Here is a 22,894-nt window from a genome sequence, read left to right on the forward strand (position 1 = left end):
AGCTCCTGTAAGTCAATCCCTTGCTTCCTACCTTAGTCAGTATTGTGATGGTACTTGATAGCCTTTCTAGATCTTGCACTCTTCTGGTCATATTGCCCACAGCTATAAAGATGGCCATCATGTCACACACTAAGGTTGCAGAGCTATCTCTGAGAGGTGTTTCCCCATTGTGGAAATGTGTTCTATTAACAGGAACCTTCCTTCACTGGGAGGGAGTCCTGTACCCTGCTGGGGCCCAGAATTCTTGAACGAAGGGGAAAGACTACCCCTGTAGCTGGTGTCATGAAAGGGACCCTACACAAGACTCTCCTGCTACTCAACTAAGGCCATAGCCCATCAGTATCGGTGTGTCTGTGTCTTACTTTTGCATTTCTATTAACTTACTCATATGTCACAGGACAAACTAAGGAAAATATAAATATCCCTGAGTGGAGTGTAAATGTAAAGTCACTTGTTCTCCCAATTTATCAGACTAGTTTAGTAGATTCTTTTCACCCATGAGGACCAGATCAGAGCAAAGCCTTTAAAAGATGGAATGTGGCCAGCCAGCCATTCTAGGAAACAAAAATGGAATCTGAAGGAAGGTAGGTAGAAATCAGAAGAAATCAAGAACACATTTCCATCCATAATTTCCTCCTCATAATTTGACACAGAATATACTGCATTGTATTTGGCAAGGAGGGTATTAAATTGGTGGGAAGATTAAGGATTTCCCATCAGTCCGTATTGTATCTGGCTTTTACTCTATATTGTCATGTTTTTGGCTTCACAATCCTGAACTCAGACCATTCTCAATAAAGCAGAAGTCAGTTTTAGCTATGTTATGCTATATAAGAGCAACAAATGACCATATAATTCAGAATTCCCACCACGAATGCCAAAATTCATCTATAGAACATAAGGCACCTCTAGTTTTCAAGATTCTATTATTTCTATTTGTTCTGAGACTAAATAATAGAGACCAGACATGCATGGCTCCTTGCACATGTACCTTGAAAGGCATGTTATAACTCAATAACAGTTCAGAAAATGCAATTAGAAACTGGTCAGTCCATCAACATGTGTGGTGAAGGAAATCAGCCCCTCTCAGGGACTGCATACCACTTCCTTCTCTAGTACCCTGGAGGTATGCACAAAGGAGCCCTTAAAACAGTATCCATGGTCAGTGACAGCTTCTGCAACCCAGCCTCGCAATTACCCTGCCTCCAACAGGGTGCCATGTGGTATTTAAGACATTGTGTGTATCAGAGGCAAAGGTGAAAAAAAGAGAAAAGGCTATGCTGACATCAATGTCTGAGAACCTGGAGATGTAGTAAGCTCTCACCTCCCTCTGTGTCTAAGTCTCTTTCACCAATCTCTCACCCTGCTGCAGCAGTAATCACTGAGACCAATTACAGACCAGAGAAAATGAAGCCAAGACACGTGTTTGTTGAGTCCTAAGGGAGGTCTCGTGTACAGATTAGACACACCTGCCAACTACATTCATCATGGGCATTGAGTGGAGTGCTGGCACCTACGCATGATCAAGTACACAAAAGCCACTTGCAGTAATAACCTGTGTGATAGAGCCAGAACCTGTATAGTGACCGTCAGTTGTCAGTGTTCCCAGAGTTTGTAGCAATTCATACCACTAAGTTGAACAGCTTCTCATGACTATATGCCCTTCCCTGGCAATGCAGATGTCTACTCCTGGGCTATCACTGGTAGGAATAGGCAACGTTTAGGAAAAACATCTTACATTTTTGTGGTAACAGAAATGGCTATAATGCATAAAGTTGCTTTTAAATGATTTGGAACAATACTACATTTAGTGAGTTATATTTAGCTACTGAAGAGAAAAAAGAGAGATAACATTCTAAATGAAGCACTTGCTGTGTGTGGTGGTGCAGGTATTTAATCCCAGCACTCAGGAGGCAGAGGCAGGCTGTGCTCTGTGAGTTCAAGGCCAGCCTGGTCTACTATAGTGAGTTCTAAAATAGCTAAGGCCATGTAGAGAGATCCTGTTTTAAAAAATCAGTCAATCAACCAGGCAATCAAACAAACAAATACCCCTAGTACAAAACTAAGGAAGGCATTTATTTGAAAATCCAGCTACTTCCAAAAGAACATATTCTATATAAGGTGCTTTTCAGGCTAGACTTACTAGCACTGTGTTCCTGGGAACTTTCTGTGTCCGGGAACTCAAACTAGTGAAGTTTGGGATAGAAGATATCCCACTGGTTTTCTCCTTGACACAGTCTCATCTCAAACAAAAAGATGCTTGATAATATCCAAAAGATTTGAGGGTGTACAAGTTTATAGGTGTCATGCATTGTAACTAAATTTAAAAGCTAGTTGCCTTCAAAATTGGTTGAGAGTGATCTATCAACAGTTGAAGAGCAATAGAATGGCCATAACTGTATCCCCTGAGAATAGAGTTAAAAACAGAACTTCTCAAAGGAAAAAAAAATCGATATTACTTAATAAGACATGGACTAGGGAAGTAGAAAGCTTTCCTCGCTTGTAGAAGGCTCAGGGTTGCATTCTTAACATCACGCACAAACACAGAAATTCCTTAAAGCTTTCTTAAAATTTGGTGAAACAAAATTCTGACTTGGTTTCAAGAATCTTGAATGAAGTTTTAGCCTGTGCCATTGTGCTTATCACATTAATTAAAATAGATTTAAAATGTAGATATATAAGACATTGTATCTTATTTTTATTTGTTAAATCATTCAAGGTTATTAGGAAGGGCTTTTCCTCTGCAAGTAAATACCAATCTCTTAAGGAATACTGTACTCTGCTAGGCAGGTTGAGAGGGTAAGAAGCATCACTTTCCTTAGTATATAGAGACTTTACAATGGTGTTGTAAAGGGGAAAATATTAATGGAAGCAGGCATAATTTAAGTAATGACACAGTGTAGAAGTCAAGGGAAGTCTAAATGGCAGAAGGTATTTAATTGCCAGCAATGCACATAAATAGAATTGAATGAGAAAAGTCAACAAGGAATAGAAGAGAAACTACATAGGAAATCGTCTTTTGTTTACTTATCCATCTATCCATACAACCATCCATCTGTCTTTTCCAAAAACACATAAGTGTTTGATAAACTAGGTATGAGATAATGAGAACTTAACAGCAAGAAGAGAAAAGAAATAATGTGAGTCATTTCCAGGAATGAGATAACCCTAAATTTTCAACCTTTGATAAATATGAGAAGTGTTGTGCCATTAATATAAATGTAGAAGTCACAGAACACAAGACTGTGATGAAGATATGTTATGACTGCACAAAAGACAAGATTGTATGGAACCTTCATAATACAGAAACAGGAATGTTACCCATTATAATCCTTGAAATTCAAGAATGAAAATAATGTATTGAAGGGAATTAAATATCAAATAAGTGTTAGGTTAGAATCTCTGACAAATCTGAGGTTCTGTCAGTTGGGAAAGGCTTTGGTCTGCTGATAGCATAACTATAAACATTAGAGAATGGTTTATCAAACTTCCCACTAACTACTTTGATAGTATTTATAACATAGAGTCATCCATCCTCTCCTTGAACTTTTCTATGGACTATGAGCTCATAACTTGTCTAGGTGGCTCTGTGACATTTTCAGACAGCTCAATTAGGACAGCCTTCATTAACAAGGACTGAAATCGACATTGTTCTACCTTATAAACTTACCACAATATAGTTATGATCCATTTCCTACTTGAAAACTCTTGAGAATTGACTGTAGTGATTACAGATAGTCAGATTTCTTAGTATGACGCATTTCATGCCTATGAGTCATGGTCATTCTACAAAACGTCGATTTTCCGAGTCTAAATCATCTGATTGTGTGACTCACCTTGAGTTCCACGGAGGCCTTGTTGCCCCGGCAACCCATTTACTCCTTTATCTCCAGGAAGTCCACGGGGTCCAGGAAGTCCTGGCAGACCAATTCCTGGTGGTCCAGTTGGACCATCATGTCCCTTTTCACCAGGAAGTCCTGGTGACCCCTTTTCACCTGGGAAGCCAGATCCGCTATCTCCCTAGAGAACAAAGAAAAAGAAAATGGAAGTTCATTTTAAGACTTATCTGAAAAGGCTTCTAACCACAATAATGAGGTAGTCAGTGAACAATGTTTTGTGTTCTGTGAACATTCTTCATCATTCTAGTTTATCAATCAACCTCTGAGTTTGCTGAGTGGAGATGAGTCTTGCCAACTCTGGGTGATCTGACTTTGTAAAAGCTTCTAAATGAGGCTTGGGGAAGAAAGTAGGGAGTGAGGATGGCACCAATAGCCCTTGCAGTCAAAGAAAGCAACTGGATTACTTTAAGGAGGTTTCCAGCAGGAAGTTGAATCATTTTAAATTGCTATGGTTAATTATTCCTAGTGATTATCAAATGAGATAAGTATTCTGAGAAAAAAATCTTATTTTATGGAAAATAAAAGCATGGCATTAATAAATATGTCAGGGGGAGTCAGATCTCTGTTCTCCCTTATTCCATAATGCAATGACCAGTATGAGTATTTATAGAGATAATCACCCAGGAATTATCTACTTACCTGAATGCCTGGGAAGCCTGGCAAACCTGGTATTCCATCCTTTCCTGGAGCTCCTGCCATGCCTGGAATCCCCTGGGGACCAGGGTCACCTTTGTCTCCTGACAGTTTTGATCCTCTACTGATGGCTGGTTCTCCTTTCTTTCCTTTGAGACCTGTATGACCTCTAGATCCAAATAACCCCTGATAAAGAAACAAATGGCAACAATGAGGAGATGCAGACTTCATAGAATTCTAGTGCTTGCAAAGATATGGCCTAAAGTCGATGATTAAGGATTTTTTTCACAGTGTTCTGGGCACGTGATTATTTTGCCATCTTGGATAATTACTTTGAATTTTCTGTATCTTTTCTAAATTTTGAAATATATGAGGACATAACCTCATCTTAATTTTAAAGTGTGTCACCCAGCCAGACAAATCTAAGTTACTGTGTGGAAAGGAAGGGGGACCAAAGGAAAGTTAAAGCAGAAAGTGACTTTAGAGACCATCTGGTAAGATTGATTTATGTGACAAAGGTCCACAGTTTGGTTTTGTTTTTGTTTATTTTCAAAGTTGCTCTTCATTTATTCTCTGTAGAAGATTTTCTTCATTAATTCATCAGTACAATTTCCAATTAGAGCTTAGACTTACAAAAGGAGTGCTTCTTGGGTACCATAGATATCTTTTAGGTTCTAAATGAGGCAATATCCTCTGAACAGATGGGGAACACGGCGAGGGGTGGGGGGAGTGGGAGCTGGTAAATAGAGAGGGGGAGAAGTGGAAGAGAGAATAGGACATGGAGGAACAGGAAGGTCGACTGGGGGAGTAGGATAGGGGGAAGAGGGAATCATAGGTTAGAAGACACATCAGGCACCACTGTGACCTCTAGTGATCTAAACGGATGACACCAATTGGCAAGCTAAGCAATAGTGTAGAGACCACCTCGAATGCCTATTCCTGATAGTGAACTTGATGTCTATAACCATCCTGGAGCCTTCATCCAGTGACTGATGGAAGCAGAGGCAAACACCCACAGTTAAACACTGAACAGAACCCAAGGAACCCAGCAACAGAGAGGAGCGAAGAGCAAATTGGCAAAGAATGGGCTGGCAAAACCAGCAGAGACAGCTGATCTGAACAGGGGAGAGCTCTTGGACCCCAGACTGACAGCTGGGAGGCCAGTATGGGACTGACCCAGACCCCCTGAATGTGAGAGTCAATGAGGAGGCCTGGGCTACCTATGGGGTCCTGAGCAGTGGATCAGTGTTTATCCCTCGAATACTAACAGACATCGTGTGTCCATAACACAAAGAGGGTTGCTCTCTCTGCCTGGACTCTTAGGGAAGTGCCTGGACCCTACCCTGAATGACTCTAGATATCCCCTATGCGGAAGGAATTGGCAATAGGGTGGGAGGATGGGGAGGATGGTGGGGGGTGCGGGAGGAGGAGAGGGAGAGGGAACTGGGATTGACATGTAAAACAAGCTATTTAAAATAAAAAATGTTAAAAAAATAAAAAAATAAAAATAAAAACAAAACAAAACAAAACAAAAAACAAAAGGAGTGCTTCTGATTTTTCCGTTGTTGAGGAAATTTCTTATGCACCCAATCCAATTATCACTGTGATTTGTTACTTGTCAATGGTAAACAAGAATTGATTTGGCTAACTGCATGAATTTAAGCAAAATCTTTAGATATTGTTATCATATATTTATTTTATCCCTATCTTTTTTCATCAGGAAACTGATTGATGGGGAATGAAAAACATTTTTCCACTCGGTATCAAAGTCAAATTAAGACTTACCGGAGTCCCTGCTGGGCCAGGTGCACCCCTAGAGCCTGGATCTCCTCTAGTCCCTTTAATACCTGGAAGGCCAATGAGACCTTGTGTCCCAGGCAGGCCTACTTCCCCATGTGGTCCAATGTTGGGGGCCCCACCTTCACAAGCACAAAACCCAGGGTCTCCTGAAGGAAAAACAGACAACAAGTAAAAATATAAAATGCCAATAACAACTAGAACAGGTTGTTTTTCCAAGAGTGGTTATCTATGTTTTCACAGAGACTCAAATAGCCTAATTCACTGTCCATCAGAAGATATCTGTACTAATGAGTCTTTTTTTACTATTCTGGGATATGGTCCAGCTATCACTGAGTCTCATGTTGAGAACCACCAATTGTCATTTGAATAAGAGTCTAGAATGTAATTAGTTCACATATACTGATGTGACTGATGACAGGAGCTTCACTGAAGTGCCTTTATGAATACAAGTCTCATGTAGCACAGGTTGGCCTCAAACTCAAGTAGGCATGTGCCATCAAGGTCAGTTTCAACAAATCACTTCTGAAGACGTACCAAAGAGTCACAAGAATATAACCTAACCACTTACAGTGGTTCCATGAATGCAGTCTGCAGAATGACAGGTGGTGACAAATGTAGGTGGTTATGTTTCCCTATGATCCTGAAGGATGTCTTCTTACTTTTAGAAAACTGAGGTCTTGGAAACTCAGAGAAAATGGTTTATTCCTTGGATTAGTGAAAACTGAGCATAAATGCTCTGACATCTTAAGCAAGGGAGCTTGTGGATCTTTCATATTAGGGATGATTATCTGGCAAATTCGATGTAATATTTCCAACGTCCAAAGACTACAGAATCCCAAGCATTTCTGATCATAAACATTTTGAAGCTGCATAGTCAGTTTGTATTTCTCAAGTGTGATCCTAGGCCTTATGAATGAACCACCTGGGATACTCGTTTATGAGGCAGCTTGCTGGGACCCTACTTGTTCTACTGGAGGCAGATGGCATTTTCTCGACCTGCAGAGTCTTCGGCTAATGATTTGGGAAGCAGCGTCTAGACAAAGCCTTGTAAACTGGCTTGCTGTGCTGGGTAGCACTCTGGAATGCTGACAATAGCTTCTGTAGGATCAAGGGGAGGAAAGAGGAGACCCCAGCCCTCTTTTTTTGTTCAGTGTGACCTCAATTTCCATCTTCATTCTTGGAACCCTAATTAAAGCACTTCCAGCAGCCCTGTACCTTCTCTCAAGAACCCAGAATACTTCTGTTCAGGTTCCCAAGGCTATTGTTTTGATCAGTCCTTATAGTCTCTCTAGGGATTTGGGGTGGGGGACGACAAGAAATTCAAGAGACAAAAATCACCTTTTACTCCTTTGAGGCCTTGATGTCCTTTTGGACCTCTTTCTCCTTGTAGACCAGGGAATCCAGTCTCTAGGCTAGGCAAGGATCCAGTCTCAAATGTGCGACCTGCAAGTTTTAAAAGGACACAAAAAGCTGCAGACTGGTATAAACCTAAGGACTCACCTCAATCTTAAAGGCCTGGGTCCTTGAGGCTCAACACAGAGAGTAGAATAGGAGAAAAAAATATATCCCAGCCTGGGAACCCTGCCAAGTCTACTGCAGAAGATCCAACAGGACTCTCATTTGGCTATATTCACTCTACTAGCAGAGTGACTGTTATGTTCCACACACTGCACAACAAAGTAACTCAATAACTCAGCAGTGCCAGTCTCTAGCCCAGAAGCCTCATTTGGGCAAAGAGGAAGCAGGTGCCAGCTGCGGTGGTCATGGGCTTTAGGTTGCAAAGATGCATGCTGGACAGTACTTCTAGCCTTTCTCTCATAATCCAAAATCCCAGCTAAGGAGAAGAGTCACTGTGTAGATATGCATATTTTACCCATCTTTCTGTCTGTGTGCCTGCCTGCCTGTCTATCTGTCTTTCTACCAGCTATCCCATACTGGGAACAGAATCCATTGCCTCGCACATGCCCAAACTCCTATCAAACTGAGTTACACCTCTAGCCACCTCCCCTCTGAAGGCTGTTAAAGATCAAGGCATAGTTTCTCCTTTCGCAGGTTCTCAGCCTATCTGACTGGAGCTTGGGAAACTCAGAAAATCCAATTGGGCCTCTCTAGGATCTGAAAAGCCAAAGTCCTGACAGAGGTGGCAGGGATGTGGGCACTGAGAGTCATGTAGGACAGAAGGGCGATGCATGTGGGAGTTAGCATTTGCTTATCACGACCTTGCTCATTTCTTGCTGAAACACGCACTCCACCACTGTTACTGTCAGTAGAGTGGAGCTGGCTCAGATGACTGATGGAGCTTTCATTGTTGCCCCACTGCTGTTAGCTGTCCTTAACTGAACTGTCTTCCTGTGAGAGGCCCTGGACAACTCGCAATGGTTCTGAACCATAACTAGGTTTCACCACCAAAGGGAGGAAAGAATAACTTACCAGGTGGGCCTGGTGGGCCTGGTAGGCCTGGTAAACCTGGCAAACCATCTTTGCCAGGTAGGCCAGCCTCCCCAAAGGTGGTGCGTCCTGGGTTTCCTTTGTCTCCTTTCAGGCCTGGAAATCCCTCAGACCCTAGGGCACCAGGAAGACCTGGAAAGATAATCCCACACAAAATGTTCACTGTGGCACCCTGCTATACAATCAGTAGTGTATAGACAGAACAACACAAGGGGAAAATTAGGGAAACTATTCACTCCTCTCTTTTATGATGGAAAAGTTCCATGGGAACCAATTAGCCTAACTGCCTGGGAAACTGTGGTTAACTTGTGAGGAAAAGCTATGTTTTCAGCCTCTAACTTCTCCATTTGTTCTACTTCAGTGCTGGGCCCAATTGTACCTCCTATGAATGGTTGCCTTCAAACCACAAATATCCTTACAGAGGTCCCTCTCCAAGGAATTTAGAAACTAGTGACTTTAGTAGACATATCATATCTGGGCATTTATACTAGGGACAGCCCTGCCTTCCAGACTCTGGCAAATGACACATCCAGGGGAAGATTGAGAAGGCTCCAATCACCCAATCAAGATCTCCAGCTACTTCCAGCCTCGACGGCAGTCTGTAATTGTCTTTCTGTCCATGGTGCACTTTAACTCAAAGGACAGCTACTGACCTCAGCCCTCTCTACATGTACACTAGCTTTAGGCTAGCTATGGGAGAACCTACTGCTCCTGGATACTGAGTTATAGAGGGAGATGCAAGAATTGGAGTACAGAGAAAACCGATCAATGTAGCGAATGGATTAGTTTGCTTCACCTGTTAATGATGGAAGACCAGGGGCGCCAGAAGGGCCACGTTGGCCTTGGATGCCTTCATCTCCTCGTAGGCCTGGGAGACCTGGCATACCAGGGTCTCCAGGATAACCTGGCATTACAATGAAAAAATGAGTAAAAAACACAGTGGATGCTCACAGTTGCCACAAAATGCTGCAGAAGAGGTATAGGGAGCTGTCACAGACCTGGTAGTTTTCTCAGGTCTCCTAGATGCTAATGGTCTTAAGAGGCCTTCCAGAGCTAAGGCTCCAATAGTACTATATTTTGTAACTGGATTTTACTATTTAATCCAGGGTAGCCTTGAACTTACTATCCTCCTGTTTCAGACTTCCAAGTTGTGGGATCACAGGCACATACCATCATACCAAGTTAGTACTAATACTTAAAACTTGGTCTTGTTGAAGTCTTACTTTTGTGACAAGACCTGGAAAGTACTAGGAAGGTTCTTCTCCTGCTACTGCTACAGCCTTAAATGTCTATTGTCGATGTTAAGCTGATTAACAACACCTTTTACATTATTGCTGCAGGTTTCTTTGGAGTAGAACTCTGGAGGCTGCTATCAACATTGGGTATTTACATGTTTTGCCAAGGCAAAGAGGAAGGTTAGAGCATACCCAGTAACTAGGGTAAAGACAGAGGAGGATAAACTTTCTAAGCATCATCATGCTGCTCAGGGCTCTAAGCAACTAGATCAGCAGCATGCTTGAGATCATCTTCATCAAAGTATTCTATAGTCTTAGGCTAAACACAGCCCAGCTGAGGAGGGTATCAGTCCTTCCCTAAGCATCAACATGAGAACCTTTCTGTTAATCAAACTCAGGTCTAGGAAAGTCCAGATACTTGTCTTGATGGATCAACACAAAAATGGGAGGCTGGGCTTGTCTTGTCTGTCTAAGGGATTGGAATTGGATTCATTCACCATGCTCAGGACTCATGAGTTGCCCGGTGATACTGTCAGTCATCCAGTGGCTGAAAGTGTGTCCTTTCAACAATTACAGGAGATACAAGTTTTAACACTTTATCTTTTTTTATCCAATCAAATCATCAAAGAGTTGCACCTGAAATCACAGCACCATCTGCATCGGTGAAAATGTCTGGGCCTTGCAGACCAATGCCACCCTTTTCACCCTGTAAAGATTAAATAGATTATACACAAAAATTTCCTTGACTACATCACCTAAGATCCATATGCCTTCAAAGCAAAACCCCAGGAGAGTGAAAAATTCCTTCCTCCTTGACTCCTGATTGCCAGGGTCATCTAGTTCAGAGGTTAAATCCCAAGAACAAGAAATCGAAGATAAAGGTGACACAAGGTAGCTGAATCTGCAAATTTGCCTTCTGTTTCTGGCCTGGGACATGTATCAGAAGCACAAATAACACAGCTAAGGAAGCACTCATATCTCGACTTTTTCTACTTGTTCTCTGCCAGACCTAAGATCCTACTACTACCTTTATTGTTTGAATGATGGCAAAGGAAGAGTGATAATTCTCTGCAAAGACAGACTCAGTGACTAGAATCTGATCCTGGGGAATACCCAGAGTGGATGCTAAGGTAGGCAATAATAGGATGCATTATTAATAGAGATCTTTAAACACAAATGTTGGTACTGTCTGAGGAATGTTCACTAGCTTTGTGTACATCATGGGGTACATGCATTTTTAAAAGAAAAGTGTTACATCTATTAAAAAGACTTCATATCATAAGAAAGCATTTATAGGAATCCTTCACTTTTTCAGCTCTCAAATCCTGGAGTTGCATTGACAATGTTATTACCTTAATTCCTGGGAAACCGTTAATCCCAGGAAAACCAGAAGTGCCCTTCTTTCCCTGTGATAGAAACATAGTTATCACTAAGTTCAAGTAGTATAAGAACATAAGGTGGGCTGCCCTGTGCATTATGCCAAGGCAAATAGTTCAGGGATCTTGCTGTCATCCAAAGTGTAGACAGCTTTGCAAGTTCTTCCAGATGATTATATGACATCAGGTAGTAAACTTGCATATTAAAGTGCATAAGAGTCATCACAAGGGTACGGATACAAGCAGGCTAGCCTTGCTGACCCTCGGTAACATTTCACAGTATATTACCACACTATGGCATGGCAAAACACAAAATGTAATGTAGTAGTTGTTATCCATCTTCTTGGGTGAAAACACACACACACTTACTAGGGTTATAAAATTATGTTATTAAAGAGAGTGGAAAATTTGCATTATATTTGCATTATCACTAATGCCTCCATTTGGCCATGTTAAGTAAAACAAGATGATCTTTTGATTAGGATTTTGTATACCAATGCTTTGTGGATGTTAATCAAAGTACCTGTCTCCCCGGCTGTCCTTGTACTCCTTCTGAACCCATGGAACCCTGTAAAGTGAAGAACCACACTTTGTAAAGTTGAATAGATCACACTAGAAATAAAGGCCATTAGATGCATATAACAAAGTTATCCATCCGAGTTCAGGATTTAGCAGCTCCTAAAGGCAGGTAAGAAAATCTTCCTAGACTTGGCTTAATGACTTCTTCCTAGGCATTTATCCACTAGGATGAATAGCTTCATGGAACATTCTTAAAGAGCTAAATAAATGGAAACACTTTAAGTTGTAGGAGGAATTTAGTACAAGGGTTGGATGATATACTTAGATGCATTGGTTTCAAGTCAGTAGTTTTAAATAGACTGTTGGATGGCTTCTTGTCTGCTACCTCAAACATATTCTTTGTTGGTGCCTATGAGTTTTAAAAGAAATAGGATAAGGGAAAGACAAGAAAGAAATGGCAGAACAATGACTAAGTATCACTAAGTACTCAAAGAGACTTAATATCCTCATGGACAAACTAAAAACACAATTCTCTAAAATGTGCTTATGTAAGGTAAAAGTTGACCAATTTCTTATAACCCAAGTTCTCAGTTCCCGAAAGCTAGGAATCAGAAGGGATGATAATTATTTTTCCATTCAAAATAAGATTATTTTTGAAAGTGTTGACCCCAAACATCATTCACCATGTTCTAGAAAGTTCCAGACTTTTTTTCTGTCTTATAAAGATTACGCTTAGCTCTCTTTCATTTCTGTTCTACTTCTTGCCCACATTCCCCTGAAGTATAGAACAATAAAAGCAAGAAAATATGTGCGCCATTCTTTAGCTCAGTGGAAGACTATATACGTAAGTCAGAGGCACAAGTAGACCGGGGAGCCACCTAGGTATAGCAGCTACATCATTCCTTTCGCAAGGGAGTCAGTCAGCCAAGAGAATGGGGATAAGTGGAGAGGTGAGCCTGCCACAAAGTTGAGGAGAGAATAAAAGAAGCTTTTCCCATCAAAATACATAAGCTAGCGACAGAACAAGAAAGAAAGTGAAGACAAGAAAGAGACCTACATTTCTTTAAAAAGAAAAGAAAATGGATCAGGTGACTTGATAAACACAGGCAAATGACACTCCACGTTCATACCCTAGGTCCTGGCAAACCAAGGATTCCCCTTTCTCCTTTTTCTCCAATAGATCCAAACTCCTGTAGGAAAAAAAGAAGCCAAAAATTATAACACTCATTTTCTCATTGGGATGGTGTGTTCTTTGGAGGCTAAGGCAGGAAGAGTGCCATGAATTCGAGACCAGCTTGGGCTGCATATTGAGTTCCAGGCCAGCCAAGGCTACTTGTCAAGACTCAATCAATCAATCAATCAATCAATCAATCAATCAATCAATCAGTTATTTTTTTATTTGTTGCATTGCTCCATTCAAGAGAAAGAAGAAAATTCAAACCACCTCTACTGAGTCCTTAGGGAAGCTCCTTATATTGAACATCTTGCTGAAAAGAACATAGAGAATGAATATGCTTTAGATCATTCATTCAGTATTGCTTTGTGGTTCTAGAAGTAGTGCCTTTCCCCAAACACTATCGCATGTACTTGAAGCACCATGAGCTAACAGTCCAGGAATAATAAAGTACCTACACTCCCACAATGATTTTACAGATGAGGGAAAACTTCCAGGAAGGGTAAGAATCAATGAGAAAGCCAGTCTTCTATGATTCCAGAGTCCTTTCTATGAGATCCAGCTGCATTCTGCCGTCTAGGAAGTTGACTCTGACAGAAAAATGGGAGATTGTATAGATGTTTGGGAATTTATTCTAGAAGGAAGATATTTTCCCTTTTAGATACACATAAGAACCACAGCATCCTTTTCAATGGGAAAGGAATATTTCTACCTACAGTCCCATACTGGTACTTTTAAATATCTTGTCACATCCTAGGAGTAAACCAAAAGGGATTGTTAATCAATCAGTTTCTTTTGCATTGCTACAAGAAATGAGAACTTACAGTCATGGGGGTGATTTTTGGACTCTCTAGAGACAAGTAGGAAATCTAAGAAGCAGATCACGAGAACCTTGTCAAGTCCGAATCCACGGCCAACATCCAGGCCCCCAAGTTATAGAAATATTCATTACCAAAGTGAATAAAATCTTTCCTGGGAAACTTGCCTAAAGCCATTTGTGTTTAAAATTGTACATATTGGAACATAGTTTTTTTGGTAAACAGCATTTATTCCTATTGTAAGAATAAAGGAGGAAATGAACCTTTCTCAAATATAAGCTTGTTGAAAGATGGTAACTGTTGCTGTGGTGTATCTCCCATTGTTCCCTTGATGTGATCTGATTCAGCTGGTATGCGGGCACTGTCTTGATCCCATCTGTATCTTTTTCTTCTTAAATAGTCTGTGTATTATCACAAGTACTGAAACCTGGATGAATATCCCTGCAGCTTTTAGGCTCAGGAGTTAAAAAAATTGAAATGTTGGATTTTCTATTGCTTTTTCATTGTGGAGAAGGAATCGTTGAGGGGTGCAGTTTAATAGGGCTTTGGTTCCTACTTCTTTTTTCCTTCTATGCTCCCATAGAGTTCAGCCTTCATGCTGAAAAGGACTGTGGTCAGACAACACAATCTGGACTCCTTCCCACTTTTTAAAAAGAACATGGGTGGATAGGGGAGGTGGGGGGAGCATCTGCGAGGAGTTGTGGGAAGGGAATGAGTATTATCAAAATATATTCCATGAGATTCTCAAAGATTAAATAAAATAACAAGTGGAATGCAAACTTGCTTGAAATCTTAACTTCCTCCATCCCATATTTCAAATTGGAAACCAAAATAAATTGCCACTTGGCACAATGTGTCTAGTGACCTCCAAAGTTAAATAATTCAAGTAATCTTCCATGACCTGTCCAAAAGTGTTACAACAACTAGTGCTGCCCCAAACTCTTCAACCTAAGTGGAAGCCTGTCTCACAGTCTTCCCCATCTTCCCCTGAAGCATGTTACTACTAACTGCACATGTGCAAAGGGATCCAGTAAATACTTGCTGAATTAAGTGCCGTAATGATGCAGAAAATGAAAATATGGCAAAAGATAAACCAACATAAACAAAATGTCCAGGAACTATAACACACCCCTATACCTCATTCCCAGGAGGATAAATACAAGAAGAAAAACTTGTATTCTGCAGCATCTTGAGGTTCAGAGTTTGTGAAAAGGATGAACAAAAATCAATATGTGACAAATTTATAAAGGAAATCTCTCTCTCTCTCTCTCTCTCTCTCTCTCTCTGTGTGTGTGTGTGTGTGTGTGTGTGTGTGTTAGAGCCAATAAAAAAACCATGCTGTGGGCTCAGCTTGCCTCCCAGCACCAGGAGGCACTGTTCAGAGATCCCGCTGAACAAGCTGTTCTAGCTAGAGATCCCGGGACTTGATCCATTACAGTTTCCCTTGGTGCGAACAGTCCTGTCACTGCTGCCCCCACTCTTTCTCCTCACCCATGGCCCAAAAGCCTTCTTAGGGTACTAACTTAGCTCTTTTTCAGCCTTACTGTCCAGACCTCAGGGCTCCGGTTGCTTTCTGTTTCTGAGGAGACTCAGAGAACTCCACCTGCCCAGGAGTTCTGTCACATCTACTCAGCAGTTCCCTTCAGGGTTTGTCAGTTTCATCTCTGCTCTCACTCTGAACCACGGCCCTACCTTCTCCGATGAGTCCACGTTCTTTGGATAAAGTGCACATATGCACACATTTCTGACAACCTCCATGGAGGGCCCCGTGGCCTACAAGTGTGAGCATGCTGCTGGGGACAAGGGGGGTGTGATGAGTAAAACTGGGAGCAAGCCAGAGAATTGAGGATTAAAAAAACCTAATTAATGTGCTTGCTTGTTTATTTTTAAACCACAGAGGATGCAAGAGACAGAATGTGAGGCATATCTCTATCAGACTGTGCATTTTAGCTCCTGCAAAGATTTGGGCTAAAAGGGAAGGAAGGGGGAATGTGTTGGATTCCCTAGAGATCTCTGTCCTCTGAAGGTCTTGTTTTTCAGTGAACTTGGGTAAGTAAAAGCTGGTGTGATGGAGGCTTTGGGTTCTTTTGAAAAGCTCATGACACCTCACGTATGCTATCTATCACCTTTCCTCTCACAACTTTGCTGTCAGGCACATTAAGGTATTCATGAGTGTTCACATTAAGCTGGTAGGTATCTTTGGAGTGAAGGTGTTTGATTGGGCTACTGTCACCCACTGAATCCATGTAGAAGTGGTCTGAGAACTACTGCTTCCCTGATTTCTATTCTATGAAGTGCAGTGTGCTATGTGCTATGTACCTTTTTTTCCAGTCAGGGTTTCTGTGTTTTCAAGCAGAGCTGTGAAACACTGAAAACACTGGGCTGGGGACAGTTATCAGTCAGTCTCTTTTACAGGAGTAAAGGGGATGCGTTGATATCACTGCGGAGGAAAACCTCCCAGGTCTAAGTGAAGAAAGCAGGAGGGAGCATGAGCCAGTGAATCCCAAATACAGCAGTGGAGAACACAAAATCCTGGAGGTTTGGAGTCTAAGTACTTCCACTAGGTGACTTTCGTGAACTGACCTGCAGGGGGCAGTATGGTATGAGGAAACAGATTCTGATCTGCCTAGCATTCAACAACAGAAACTGAGTGGATGGATATAGAGGGGGAGGGAATGTGGAGAGAAACTGGGAGAAGTAGAGGGAAGGGAAACTGTAATCAGAATATATTATGTGAGAAAAATCCATTTCAATAAAAGGAAAAAAAGAATTGGTTAAAAAAGGGATTAAACAGCACTTGTTCATTCTGAGGAAAAAGCAAGAAAACAAAGAAAAAACCAGTACAGAATGGCATTCTCAGCTGTCTGAGTAAGTAGCTGTGTGACTCCAGCAAGCCTCTTCACCTGCTGAGGCCATGGTTTCTGCCTCAGGAGAAGAGGGACAAACCTGGACTCACTTGTTCACCTCACAAGGATGACTCCAGGTGACAGGAGTCTGCACAAAAGGCTCTACAAAGAAAAGGGCAATCTTTCTTCCCAAACCTCCTTGCAGAATTGCCATCTGATAGAAATGTACGCTGAGCCAGTGTGGTACTTGCAGTTTTTTTAGTAGCTATATTTTAAAAATCACTAGAGATTTTAACAGTTAGCCGACTCCATCATAAATATGAGAACTATGAGCTGTCTCAAATGACTCATTCCACATGGTGTTTTGAGATCCAGTGTGTATTTGCTTACAGTACAGCTCATCTCATTAGATGGTACGTAGCTACTGATTATGGCACTGCATAGGAAAGCCATGTAACGAATCTTCAGTACAGTGCAATGTGGGCCTCACGAGGAAGACTAGCTAGGACCACTGCCACGCCGCATATGCACAGAAAATAGATCATCAGTTTGTCCATAGTCCCAGAGCTGGAGTTGAGTCTAAGGTGAGGACAGTCTACCTTCAACACCATGGCTCACTAGCTGCAAAACTGATTAGAATCAAGGGAGGATGACAAATGATTCTCTATGCCCCTTTGTTTTTGTGGGGACATAGGAGTCCTGATGGATGCAATCTGTGCAGTGCTCCCCCAGCTGTGCTTCCCGACCATGTGGTGAGACACAGAGTATTTCAAAGTACTCCCAGGAAGGCTGGAATCCACGGTTATTCCCACTGTGCCAGCAAGTGGGGAAAAGCCTTGTACTGATTTACACACTTTCTCCCAGTCTATAAGCCCAATCTGTGAAAGTTTTGTCAGCTTCCTCAAAACACATTTTGTCACTTAAGAAACAACCATATGCAATGCAGTGGACTCATTCCAGGTCTTATGCAAACAAGGTACCAGAAAATGTATACATTTCTGATCATAGATTTCTGTCTTAACTGATACTAAATGATAACTAATTCCAAGTTTTCAAAAATCCCTATTTTTGAGAAATATTGAAGTATTTATGATGAAATATGTTGATTATATACTTCAGATAGACAATATACTTCTAGTTGTGGAATCAAGGTAATGAGTACCCAGGAAGACCATTATGCCATTGTCTTTGTATTTGTGTGTGCCTTAAATGTTCCATAATAGAAAATGTAGCACATTTATCTCTTCCACATCCCTCAATTTCCATTGCTATTACCATGGCCTGAGCTATTACCACCATCTTTTGCCTGGGCTGCTGTAATAACTTGTGTTTATTGCTCTAGATCCTCTCATCTGTCCCTCATCCAGTCAGAATCATCTCAATAATACAAGCCAGGGATGGGGAGATGGGATACATTCTTGCCATGCTAGTGCGGGAAGCAGAGAGATTCCCAGAACTCATTTAAAAGATGGGAAGGCATGGTGATGCCCTGTAATCCTAGCACTCAGAAGACAGTGGGAGGGATCCCTGGGACAGCCCTGGATTCCCCAAGAGACTCTGCCTCAATAAATAATGTGGAGTGATCTAGGAATACATCAAATGTCATCTTTGGGCTTCCATACACATGTGTACACGCATGAATGGGTACTTACACACAAAGGTGCACTCACACATATGTAAACAGACATACATACCACACTCACTCACTCACTCACTCACTCACACACACACACACACACACACACACACACACACACACACACGCACACAAATAGCTTTTCACAACACTTCAAATAAAAGCCACATTGACTTCTGAAGCTGGTTGTGACCTGACTTTTCTCTCAATTTGTTCTTTCCTTTCCACTCAATTGCTTTATTTTGAGTTTTGGGATATGGTCTTGCTGTGTAGCCCATGCTAGCTGAGAACTCATGATTATCCTTCTGCCTCAGCCTCATTGGTGGGACTAAAGTTACATGCTACCATGCCAGGTCCTGCTCACTCTTCTGCTGTGTCTCTCATGTGCCAAGGTTTCTCAACCTCAGGGTGTTGGAACTTATGGTTCCCTCAGTCTACCTACAGGCACTCATTCTCATATTTACATGCCTTGCTCCTTCATATTTTACAGGTCTCAGCTTACATAGGACTTCTTTCTTCAGAGAGGCTTTTGTTGACCACTCTCTCCCAAGGGTTTCCCTACCTATACCCCATCACTGCATTCATCTTCATCTTTTATGTATCACCATTGCATGGGCTTTCTTTCCCCCTCAGTTTTCTTTGTGCCACTGGGAATAGAAGCCAGGGCCTTGGGCATGCTGAGTCAAACCACAAGCTGTTGAATTTGCTATTGATCACCTCTTGTTTTCCACATTCTTTGTCACTTTTCCATTAGAATGTAGTCTCAAGGACAGAGAGGAACTTTTATAGCCTCTGAGTACGGATGAAAAGTTGGCACACAGAGCCTTCCAAAAACATTTGCTGATTGTAAGAATCTAGCTAGAAAGGCAGATAGGAAAGTCAAGATAGGATTACTCAGACCAGATACTGTTTACTGAACACTTGATAAGTTCCAGCTATATACAAAGCTTCTCTCATGTGTGTTATCTCATTTCATCTTTAGATATACTCTATCACTGTCCTCTTTTATAGGCTAGGAGAACAAAAGTCAGAGATATTAAGAGATTCTTGACCCAGAAGGCAAACCTAGATCTTGTTTAACTCTAAAGTTTGAGCATGGAGAGCCATGCTAAAAAGTTCCATGAGGTCAAGAAACATGAATATTTCCTTCAAGGCCTTTAGTGAAGATGGTAGCATTCATAGTCATAACCATGGGTAGACGTTTTCCTGCTAGCCACACAGTGCTTCTTATATAATAAGACCCCGGAATACATGCTTATCAAGTGTGGAGACTTACCAGGAAACCTGGAGGGCCACTCATGCCTGGGAAACCTGGAGGCCCTGGTTCACCCTGGAAAGTTAACAGAAGGCTAGTGAGTAGCAGCAAGAAGCAATGACCATGAATTATAGAAGCTCTTTCAAAGTACTTGAGCTACTCAATAGGGAACACAGTATGAGTATCACAGCATGGGATAGTAGTGTAGATCTGTATGCTTACCAGGATGTCTTAGTTTATGGAGTCTCTTGGTTTATGGAAGGTCAATGACTAATACATAATCTCAAATACTCATGTGAATTGAGACAGGTGAACAGTTAGTTGTTTCATTTCCTGGGAAAGAAGTTGCTTTGAAAACATAGGCTACAAAGAACAGAATGGTCTCAAGAAAAGGCTAATTTATCTTACAGGGGCCATGGAAAAGCTCCCTATGTTTTAGGATGGATCAGAGGGGCAGATAATCTGCTACATCCTCCTAGATTGGTCACAAAACAAGGATTTTCCCAATATAAAGCTAGAGAAGTGATTCCTAACCTGTGGATCGGGTCAAACAGCCTTTTTACAGGGGTCATATATCAGATACTTATATTATGATTCACAACAGTAGCAAAATTACAGTTACGCAGTAGCAATGAAATAATTTTATGATGAGGGGGTCACCACAACATGAGGAACTGTATTAAAGAGTTATAACAGTATGAAGCTTAAGAACCACTGAGCTAGAGGGAATGGAGTTGTCCACAAAGACAATATTAAAGAAGTGAGACTGTACATTTCCCTTTGGGCCCCTTCATCATGGAAATAGGATCACAAAATTCAAAGGAACCCCAGGAAGGAAGGGAATGCAGGCTCCTGAAAAATATCAGTGCACTCTAACAGAATAGAACTGTTGAAACACAATCATGTACACAGTTTATCCTAATGGAAATGGACAGACTATGAAATATAACCTTGATGATTCAGGTGAGGCAAATTTGATTATCCACTGCCACTTTTTAACAATACTGTTTCCCCTCAGTGCTGTGATAGAACCCAGGGCTTTGCACAAGCTCTCTACTGGTAAGTAAATCTTGAAGGGCAAATAACTTCTTCAAAATAATAATTCAAAAGGAAACATTTATACTCAATATATTTGGGAGACAACTTAAATACTGAGAGGTTTGGAGTTCAGAGGAAAAATTTCAAGCATGCAATGCTTGCTTTAATTTATTTGGCATATCAACATTGAATGTGCAAGTCTGAGGCAAAAAATATTGCTTGCATAAGTAGTCAGACACAGGTACAGGCAAACCTACACATCAGACAACTCAGGATTTTCAGAATTCTCTCCATCAAGATCAAAACAAGGAAGGCTTTGCCTTCCTTTCCAAAACCCATTACTATGACTTTGGAATTGGTTCTGGCTAGTCTGATTATTAGACTTGAATTCTGGTTTTAACAGGAAAGGATAAGTTAATTTTTTCTATAATAAGCTTTGCTACCTTGGAGCCTTTCTCCCCTTTGGGGAATCCCATGAATTCTAGTTCCCCAGTAGAAGGAGGTGGTCCTGCAGGGCCAGGGAGGCCGACATCCCCCTGTAAAATCAAAAAGACCATTGAACAAAGGATAATTATGGAGATCATTTTTACAAAAGGCAAACTTGTCTTCTGGTTGTAATCCACAAACACATGCCCACTATTTTGAACTCTTTACCACCTTGTGCCAAGGAGAAAACCAAAATTTCACTGATACAAGATAAGAATAATTCTAAGGCCAAGAGTGAGTTTTGTACTATCATGGCAGAGGGAAAAAGCAAATGGATGAGAGAAAACCAGATTCACAGTTGCATGCTTATATACAAAGGGATAGTGAGAAGAGATCCACATGGGATTTGGGCAAGGGAAATGACTACCTCTTGCCAACAGTGATAAGATTCTATTGGGTTTGTATAACCTGTAGTCCATAAGCTGCATATGGTCACATGCAGCCAAATGTAGCTGTGGATGTTTCCCAACACAAAATTATAAACTTTTAAAAAACATTATGAGGTTTTTTTCTTCTGTGATCTTCTTTTAGTAAAATTAGGTCACAATATCAAAAGGTTGAACATTTCTGATTGGTCCAAAGGTGGGAAGGAAGGTAAGAAAAGAGAATAGTAAAAGAGAGATTAAGAGAGACAGAAGAGGTAGGAAGTATGTATTTGTGTGCATGCGTGCATTCCTGAGTGTAGAATATGGAAAAACAGATAAATACTTAGGTAGAAGAAAAGGAAAGAATACGTTTCAAGAGAGTGAATTTGTAGGCAATATAGACTTATATATAGGAAGCAGGGTGAAATTTTTGTGTATGGCATGTGTACATGTAGCTCTCAATGGATCCCAAAGGGGAACTATGTGAGATGGGAAGTCGCCATTTTCTAAGACAGAAAACCAATCCATTTATACAAGCATGCATATATGTGTAACTAGAGACATTTCTTGGACCATGTGGGATGCAGATTGTATTTTCAGAATCTATTTACCTTGACTCCTTTCTCTCCTTGGAAACCTAACCCCATATTTCCCTGGGGCACAGGGGTACAGGGAAGAAAAAGAAAATCAATTACTAATAAGATCTGGTAACTTAAATTGGAATGTGTTATTTTTATTTTTTTAACTGGAAAATAGATTTCAACCAGTATCTTTGTGGGGGAAAAATTATAGAACCTAGTGATAGGACATAAATACTCTCAAAGCATACTTACATCAGGGCCAGAAGGTCCAGCGGGGCCTGGGGGACCCTAGATTAGCAAGTAAGAAAAGAGTGAGCATTTCTTCATTACAGACAAATAAACCCCAACAAAATAAAAACCATGGCCATGCTGGACAAGAGCAGGGGTGTGCTGGATCCCTGCTTAATGCAGATTAGCTCGGGATTAGTGTTGTTTTTTTAGCTCCATCCTTCATGATTTCTTTTGAAAAGTTTTTTTTAAAATTTCTAATTATGTGTATGTGTGTGCCGAGTGTAGGTTTGTGCCTGCCCACTGAAGCTAGAAGATGGTGTTTGGATCCCGGGGAACTCCTGGAGTTTACAGACAGTTGTTGGTTGTTGTGAGTTACCCAGTGTTGGTGCTAGGAACCAAACTTGGGCCCTCTTCAAGAATGCTGTGTGCTCTTAATCCTTGATCCATCTCTTCAGTCCCTCTCATTGTTTCTTTTATTCTCCTTTGAAATCTCCTAAATTGGCCTGTTGGTCACATTCATGTAAAGGCAGTAAAATAGCATACATTATTCCTCA

General features: G+C 41.1%; 1 protein-coding gene across 1 annotated transcript in view; it reads right to left on the reverse strand.

The window, feature by feature from the left end:
* Positions 1–22,894, reverse strand: part of Col4a6 (collagen type IV alpha 6 chain) — a 290,710-nt gene that overhangs the window by 28,503 nt on the left and 239,313 nt on the right. Inside the window, exons 10-23 of the mRNA XM_013122309.3 lie at positions 22,362–22,397; positions 22,140–22,181; positions 21,121–21,213; positions 19,661–19,714; positions 13,041–13,100; positions 11,915–11,959; positions 11,368–11,421; positions 10,652–10,721; positions 9,577–9,684; positions 8,763–8,912; positions 7,671–7,775; positions 6,318–6,478; positions 4,539–4,718; positions 3,837–4,020 (exon numbers count right to left, since the gene is read on the reverse strand). Coding sequence (XP_012977763.1) covers positions 3,837–4,020; positions 4,539–4,718; positions 6,318–6,478; positions 7,671–7,775; positions 8,763–8,912; positions 9,577–9,684; positions 10,652–10,721; positions 11,368–11,421; positions 11,915–11,959; positions 13,041–13,100; positions 19,661–19,714; positions 21,121–21,213; positions 22,140–22,181; positions 22,362–22,397 — 1,342 coding nt within the window. The remainder of the gene's footprint in view (positions 1–3,836; positions 4,021–4,538; positions 4,719–6,317; positions 6,479–7,670; positions 7,776–8,762; positions 8,913–9,576; positions 9,685–10,651; positions 10,722–11,367; positions 11,422–11,914; positions 11,960–13,040; positions 13,101–19,660; positions 19,715–21,120; positions 21,214–22,139; positions 22,182–22,361; positions 22,398–22,894) is intronic.

The sequence above is a fragment of the Mesocricetus auratus genome, unplaced genomic scaffold (assembly GCF_017639785.1).
Source record: "Mesocricetus auratus isolate SY011 unplaced genomic scaffold, BCM_Maur_2.0 Super-Scaffold_100003, whole genome shotgun sequence".
In the NCBI taxonomy this organism is placed as follows: domain Eukaryota; kingdom Metazoa; phylum Chordata; class Mammalia; order Rodentia; family Cricetidae; genus Mesocricetus; species Mesocricetus auratus.